General features: G+C 37.6%; 1 protein-coding gene across 1 annotated transcript; it reads left to right on the top strand.

The window, feature by feature from the left end:
• Positions 1 to 4,212: 4,212 nt before the first annotated feature.
• Positions 4,213 to 7,151, top strand: LOC133710669 (uncharacterized). The gene is made up of 4 exons (XM_062136807.1): positions 4,213 to 4,545; positions 4,680 to 4,824; positions 4,927 to 5,100; positions 5,864 to 7,151. Exons 1-4 carry the CDS (start codon positions 4,358 to 4,360, stop codon positions 7,001 to 7,003), a joined length of 1,647 nt encoding a protein of 548 aa, XP_061992791.1. The 5' UTR covers positions 4,213 to 4,357; the 3' UTR covers positions 7,004 to 7,151.
• Positions 7,152 to 8,265: the final 1,114 nt, after the last annotated feature.

The following is an 8,265-nucleotide window of genomic DNA, read 5'->3' as shown; positions in this document are numbered from 1 at the left end:
TGACTTTCATGTAACTATTCTGCTGGAGTGCTAAACTATCTCAAATTAGCCAAATTTTTAACTTTTTGTTGAAATAACTAATCTGTTGGAGATGCCCTTACGGTGCATAATTTATTGAGTACGACCAATCACAATAATAAGTCCAAGTTTATATTGCTTTTGTTTTTTTTCCTCAATAGATAGTGTTTGGACCCAAAATGAGCATTTTGGCCTGACAAGGCGTGTATTGGAGAAATTGAGCCAAAGTCAGTGGCTCAAGCTATATATTGTCAACAAGTTCGAAATATATTATTTAGAGGCTAAATAAAGCCTACTATGGAAGATTATGCGAGCTGCAAGAAAAGGAAATGATGGAAGTATGGAAATGAAAAGTCAACTTTAGCACATTTTCCTACTTCGGCTAGGAGAAACCGAGCTAAACAAGGAAGGAGGGGTGGCAGACTGACCAAATGAACTCGAAATGATCTGAAACTCTGCAGATCCATTCTAGACAGCCCAAGGATCATTTCTTATGAAGAGTACCAGAGCTAGTTTTGAGTGGAAGGCCTTCAAACAATCAGTCCAATTTTCTGCAGAAGCAAAACTGGAAAACTGGACCTGTAAGAGGTCCAGCAGCATTTCCGGCCCAACCACATGGAAGAAAGCTCTGAAAATTTTCCACAATGATCTACACTCATTGTGAATCATTTGATGTGAAGAGGTCGAAGGCCCATTTTGAGTTCTTGGTGGAGATATAGCTGCAGCAAAATTGGAGCAGTAATTGCTTAAACCTAACATTCCATTAGTGTTTAAGTGCTTAAACCTAACATTCCATTAGTGTTTTAAGTGCTTAAACCTAACATTCCATTAGTGTTTTAAGTGCTTAAACCTAACATTCCATTAATGTTTAAGTGCTAAAACCTAACCCATTATGAGTTGTTTAAGGCCAAATAGTGTTGCTTGGTAGCCTATATATAGAGGCTACAACAAGTAAAAAAACAAAACAACACAATTCAACAACATCTCTAAGATGATCTAAGTTCTCTCTAGAGCAACCTCTCTAAGAGCAACTCCTCTCCTTCTCTTTCTCTTATCGGTGATCACACTCCTAGTCCTAGTCTTCTCAGAAGCCGACTTTCAGTGCCACCAAACCCTCTGTCAACGTACTTCGGTCCTAGTCTCCTCGGGAGCCGATTGTAGTACCACGACCACAATGGTTACGGAACCAGCCAAGCAAGGGTAACGCCCTCGCAAACCAGCCAAGCTAAAGTCACGCTTTAGCAAGTTCTCTCTACTTCCCAGTGGTTCTCGCTCTGCTCGATCTACAACATTGAGTATCGATTGTGATTTTCAAGAAGCTCAGTAAAAGTCCTCGCCACGAGGCATAAAGAATCCCACGACGAAGTTGGTGCTCTCCTCGTCTACAATCGCTTGATAGAAGTCAGGTCAAGGGACACCCCCGACGACCGCACCCGAACGGTGCTGGCACGCCCACGCAGAAAAGAGACTGTTGACCAGCTGCAACAAAATTGGAGCCAAACAGATAGTAAAAGGCTTTTTAATTTTTTTACATCCTTATAGCATAAGCTAAAAGGAATCCATTATTAGTGCCTTAAAAAGTAAACATGTGCACATGAAGCATTGTGATTTTTGAAGCTTCATAATCGATCAAAAGTAGCATAATAGTTGTAATGGTAGTAGCGTCTAGAACTACGTATCATCTAAAGCTACAAATAGCCCAGACAATCTATGTTGCCGCATTTTAAGCAATTGCAACGGTTAGAGCAGCACTTCTTCTCTTGTTCTCGTCAAACCTTCGATTCGTGCTCTACACTTCAAAGTTGATTGGGGATTTGGGTTTATAATGTGGAGGAAGATCTCAGAAAAGCATCTCCACCCTTGGATGGACGGTCGCAAAACCCTCTGTCAACCCAGCGAAGCTAAAGATACGCTTTAGCAAAACCCGTGCTTTCTCCAGACTTTCCAATTATTGCTCTGCTCAAACTACAACGTTGAGTATCGATTTGGTGGTGCAAAGAGATCACAACACAAGTCCTTATCCGTAAGGCAAAGAAGTCCTTTTTTTTTCGAAAGGCATAGAGAAGAACCCTGTGGTGAGGTTGGTGCTCTCCTCATCCACAGCGCTTGGAAAAGAAGTCAGGTCAAGGGAACCTCCGACGACTGCACCCCACGGTGCTGGCACGCTCGCGCATACTAAAAAGAGACTGTTTGCAGCCAGACCAGTTTTGTAGCCAAACAACTTTTATGAAAACTAGCATTCTTCCACATATATATGCTTTATATGAGTAAAGTTTTTCTTTTTTAGAAAATAAAAAAGAAAAGATAATGGAAGAAAAACACGTATTGCACAGAGAAGATAGTAGTAGGAGTAAAAATGGCTTGTGAAATTTTATTTTGTTTATTTCTCTTAATAAAATCATATTTTATGATTGTCATAATTGCCTTTATGACTTAACTAATTCTCAAAGTATTTTAATATTTTAAGTTCATTTTTGTCAAAATTTTTAGTTTAGCTAACAACACCTCTTCTCTAAATAATAATATATAGATTAGCACTTATAATATGTAAATAATTGAAAGAACTTGAGTTTGGCTACAGTCCTCAAGTTGAGTTTTTAAACAGAGTATTGTGAATGAGATTGAACAAGAAGAACCAAATCCCTCAATTTTGTTTATAAAATATATCATATGAAATTGCAAGCTCCTGAATCTTTAGTTCAAAACGATAATTCAATCAAATGTCTCAACCTTAGTATTTAATTTCTCTAGCCCATGAGATAATCTAATTATATTGAAGCATAAAATGCCGAAGCTTTCACCCTAATTAAATCATCCATATAAATTAGATCCTAAATTGTGAAACAACATTTCAAGTTGATTCGCCACAAATAAAATTATTTGATCGACCTCATGTGGTGCCGTTTTAAATTGAGAAACAACAGTAATATTTATCTGGTTAGTATTGAGAAACAACAGTAATATTTATCCGTTTTATCGGTATCATTTTGCGATACTGTTTTTTATTTTACGAATTCAAAAACTTATGTAATTTGCGTTCGGTGCATTAAATTTGAAAAACAGGGAAAACAAATTTTAGGAAACAATTCAGGAATTATGAATAAATATGGAAAATGACTTTTTGACGTTTTCCTTGTTTCCTGAAAACAACCCACCCTGCAATTAGAGAAAGTGATTTATTTTTATTTTTTTACTTTTAAGCACATAGATCCACAAACTCTTCTCCTCTCTTTCGATCTTTCTCTCTTTCTCTTCCACAATTTCCATTGAGATTTATCCTCTCTTCTCATGATCTCATCTACTTTATCTGTTGTTTTAACTTTCTTCTTCCCCATCTTTTTCAATCAATTGAAACTTGCAGAATCATGCAGTGGAGAAGAATGAAGGATTTAGAAAATTCCTCTTTCATGTGTCAGATCTAATTTATATGGATGATTTAATTAGGGTGAAAGCTTCGGCATTTTATGCTTCAATATAATTAGATTATCTCATGGGCTAGAGAAATTAACAACTAAGGTTGAGACATTTGATTGAATTATCGTTTTGAACTAAAGATTCAGGAGCTTGCAATTTCATATGATATATTTTATAAACAAAATTGAGGGATTTGGTTCTTCTTGTTCAATCTCATTCACAATACTCTGTTTAAAAGCTCATAACAACCAATAAAGGATTAATGATCAATACAAACAAAATAGTCAATCTTTTTTTTTTTTTTTGAATGAATAGTCAATCTTTCATGATTACTGAAGAAAAAAAAAATAGAGCTTCAGATTGTATAAACTGAGAGCTACAATTTTTTTTTTTTTAAATGATAGATATGTTTTTAATATTTCAAATTTTGAAATACTTGTGCCGAACATGTATTTACATCTTAAAAACTTGTAGTTTAATTCCCTGTTTTCATTCTACAATCCAGTATTACAAAAATAATTTCATAAAACGTTACAGGACACACCCTAATTGACTAAAGAAACTATTCTCAATCACCATTAGATGTAAATTTAACGGTTGAAAATAAGATAATTCAACTTAAAAATAATTTTTTCCACCATTTATTTTACATCCAAATTTTCTTAATCAGTTACTGACCAAGTGAACATGCTCGCGAGAAACAGAAGGAAAGCGGATTGGATTACGATAAAATATACAGGGAGTCGTTTTACAGTAACCGGGCTTTTTCTATCAAAGCCCGTTTATGTAAAATCCAGATCGTTTTATTTGTAAAATTATAATCGTCCTAAGTCGGAAGTCTGAAGACAGATCGATCACTCTGTAATTGTTTCAATCTCAGAATTCTACTAATACTCAAGAAGAAGAAGAACGAAGCGACGTCGTAATGGCTTTGAAGTTTCTGAACAAGAAGGGGTGGCACACCGGGAGCCTCCGGAACATAGAGAACGTGTGGAAGGCGGAGCAGAAGCACGCCGCCGAAGAGAAGAAGCTCGACGAGCTCCGCAAACAGATCGTCGAAGAAAGAGAACGCTCCGAGTTCCGTGAGCTTCAGGAGCAAGCCGGCCTCGTCCCGTAAGTCATTCCATTCTCCTCTCTCTCTCTCTCTTCTCTTCTTTCTAATCAATCACCGATTTAGGGTTAGGGTTTTGGTTTTAGGTTTTCTGAATTCTCCGATCAATAATCTTGAAATTGATTTGGTGTGGCAGCAAGCAAGAGCGATTGGAGTTCCTCTACGATTCCGGATTGGCCGTAGGGCGCCCTGGCGGCTCTGATAATTTCAAGGAAGCCTTCACCAAAGCCGAAGAACCGTCTTCTTCCTCCGCCGCCGCCGCTGCCGCTGCCACCGCGAAGGTATTTATACTCTTTTATGTTTCTGATTGTATGCATTTATAGGTATAAATTTTGATGAAAGTTTTTGCGAGGTTTTGATGATTTGTTTATCTCTGACTTCAGGAGGCATCATCGTCTGCGCCGGGGGCTCTGTTCGCAGCAGACAAGCCTCAGTCTGCCAATGATGCATGGAGGAAGCTTCACTCGGATCCTTTGCTTATGATTAAGCAGCGAGAGCAGGAAGCCCTCTCGCGGATCAAGAACAATCCTGTCCAGATGGCTATGATTCGCAAACAAGTGAGTTTTCTTCTTTCTTCTCTATTCTCGTGGATATTGTTATAAGATATTTGATACATTTGCTTCTTGATTTCTTTGAAAATGCTTAGACATTTCAGCTCCAATGTGGGTTTAGTGTGATGAGATAGGTTTAGACAGAAAATTAGCTATGTATAAATCCTTGATCTTGCAAGAATCTGCAGATGTATAAATCCTTCCTTTGTAGATAAACAGATGTAGTCAGCAGCACTGCATTTGTGTGCTGCAGACATCGTAGGGTCTTCAAAGAAAGAGAAAGGATTTGGGAATGATGATATCTGATATGTGGAATGAAGGGTTAAAAACTTAAAACTAAGTGATGTTGTGCCTTTGGCTTGGTTAGACAAGACTAGGTTATTACAGAAGCATACAGCTAAGTCTTTTTTTCCTAGGAAGACCTTTTGGACCCTTTGATCATCACGCCCTTGGTAATTCTGTCAGGGTTTTTTGTTTCTAGTTTTCCTTTGGAAAGTAAGTAAGTTCCTCTAGCAGGGCTAATTTTACTATATTCACCTTCAGCACCTTATTGTATACGCTTGTATGACAACAACTGCCTATTACTATGGCCATTTTTGGATCTTTTGATTCTTTACCTTCAAGGTTTTAGTCAATGTGATGATTAGTTTGATATCTTCATAGCGTTCTTTCAATTATTTGAATTAACTGATTGAAATGGATGGGGAATATTACTGAAGAGAAATGTTCAGTTTGCAATAATCTAACCTTTGTATATTTCTTTAACCAGGTTGAAGCAAAGAAGCCCAAAGAAAAAGAGCGTGACAAGAAGGAACGTCGGAAGAAACACCGTAAAGATTCTTCAAAGCATCGGAAGCAAACATCTGATTCAGAAGATGACACAGCTGATATGGAAAGGAGGAAGAATAGTCATCGTAAGGCATCAAAATATGTTAAGCATTCAGAATCAGAGGATGAACCCCATGAAAAAGCGCATCGAAGTGAGAAGAACCATGTTAAGCAGTCAAATGTTGAAGATGAATCACGTTATAGAGCACGCCAAAGTGGGAAAACCCATGCCAAGTATTCAGATTCTGAAGATGAATTGCGTAGCAAAGCACGTAGCAGTGATAAAAATCATGTTAGGCATTCAGATTTGGAGGATACATCACGTAACAGATCACATCGTAGTGAGAAGAACCGTGTTAAGTATTCAGATTCAGAAGATGAGCTACATAACAGAGGGCGTGGAAGTGAGAAAAACCGTGTTAAGCATTCAGATTCAGAAGACAAGCTACACAACAGAGGTCGAAGTGAGAACAACCGTGGTAAGCGTTCAGATTCAGAAGATGAGCTACATAACAGAAGAAGTCGAAGTGAGAGAAACCGTGGAAAGCATTCAGATTCAGAAGATGAACTACATAACAGAAGAAGTCGAGGTGAGAAGAACCGTGTCAAGCATTCAGATTCAGAAGACGGGCTACATAACAGAGCACGTCGAAGTGAGAAAGATGATGCTATAACAAGGGGAAAAGAGGACGGTCAAGGTATTGTCAAGGGTAAACATGAAAATTCAGAACAAGAAAACTATTCCATGAGAGGTCGAAATGAATCCCACAACAAGCGTCGGTTTGTTCCGCCTAAACTTTCAGAAGAAGAAAGAGCTGCTCGGCTAAAGGAGATGCAGATGGATGCTGAGTTGCATGAAGAACAAAGATGGAAACGTTTGAAGAAGGCTGACGAGAATGATGCACGGGAAGCTACCCAGGCTATCAGATCTGGCGGTAAGAATTTCTTGGATGCTGTTAAAACTAGTGTTTATGGTTCTGGGAAGGGAGGAAGCTCAACAATAGAGGAGAGTGTCCGTCGCCGAACCCATTATTTGCAGGGCAGGTCTGAAGCAGGTGAAAGCAATGCATTTCGACGGTAATGCCATTGCATTCTGTTGTTTTATCCTGTTACAGTGATTCTAGCTGTTTGCTTTCCTTTGTTCTACATGATTTATGGACCAATAGTTGATGCTTCTCCATGTGTAATGATAACTGAATGTAAATCTATTTGAAAAATCATTGTTATTTGACTTATTTCCTTTGATCTGCTTTTGCAACCCTGGTTATCAATACAGTCAATTTCACTTCACTCATATATACGCTCCTACAATTGTGTATATGATATATGTTTTCTGTGTGCATGATCTTGGATTATGTTTTGATATTTGGTTTCAAGAGTAGGACTTTTTATCATTTTAGTATCTGATACGAAAACCATTCCGATTCTGTGGATTTCTATTGCTCTCATAAAAGGTTGTTGTTATTATTATTATTATTATTATTATTATTATTATTATTATTTATTTATTTATTTTTTAGGGCATAAAGTAAATTCTTAGCAAATGGATTTTTACATGTAATTGTAAAGGCACGAAGCTGCTGCTATTTTGCACAAAGTACAGTTCAGTTGGTGTTTATTATCACATATTTGGAAGTTTGGAGTTGGTCAGTCTAAAAGTGGAATAGAATACCACATCTTTTGGCCACACTGACTTGTTATGGTATTGAAAAACAATGGCTGACCGGGTTCTGAACCAGCTACTTAGGGTGCAGTGACATCTCGAGGGGGATGAAGAAGTTTTACTTTCCCTCGTATCCCTCTAGTTGTTTATCTATTTGCTTCTCTCATTTTGCTCTGGCGATTGAATGTTTGGTTTCCCAATCGGTTGGCCAAGGCCCGAACAAGTTTATTGATAATTAGCTTAGCATCAATTTGCCCATTTTTTACACGAGTTTGCAAAGTGCAAAAATTAGGGACAACTTCCTTTACTTTTTGGTAAATGAATACTTGATTAAAAGGTTTTTGGACTTCTTTTTTCTTTCTGTTTGTTCACTTCATGGAGAAAACTAAGCCTTCAGAAGTTGCATCAATTTGCCAGTTCTTACACTAGTTCTGGATGCTAAAATCTGCACTGATCAGAGATGATTTTCTTTGCTTTTGAGTAGATGAATACTTGATTACAAAGGTTGATGGGATCAATACACCCAAAACTACACCTGTAACCTAGGTCAATTCACAAGGTTTTTTAACACCAGCAGTGAGACCATCATACTTGCCGACCATGAATGCACTGATCGGATTGTCTTTTTTTTTTTTTCATTTTCCTTCATTTTTGTTCACTTCATCAAGAAAACTAAACCT

This window comes from Rosa rugosa, chromosome 5, assembly GCF_958449725.1.
Source record: "Rosa rugosa chromosome 5, drRosRugo1.1, whole genome shotgun sequence".
Lineage (NCBI taxonomy): Eukaryota > Viridiplantae > Streptophyta > Magnoliopsida > Rosales > Rosaceae > Rosa > Rosa rugosa.
The sequence above is the reverse complement of the archived record's forward strand: the minus strand, read 5'-3'. Positions and strand labels throughout refer to the sequence as shown.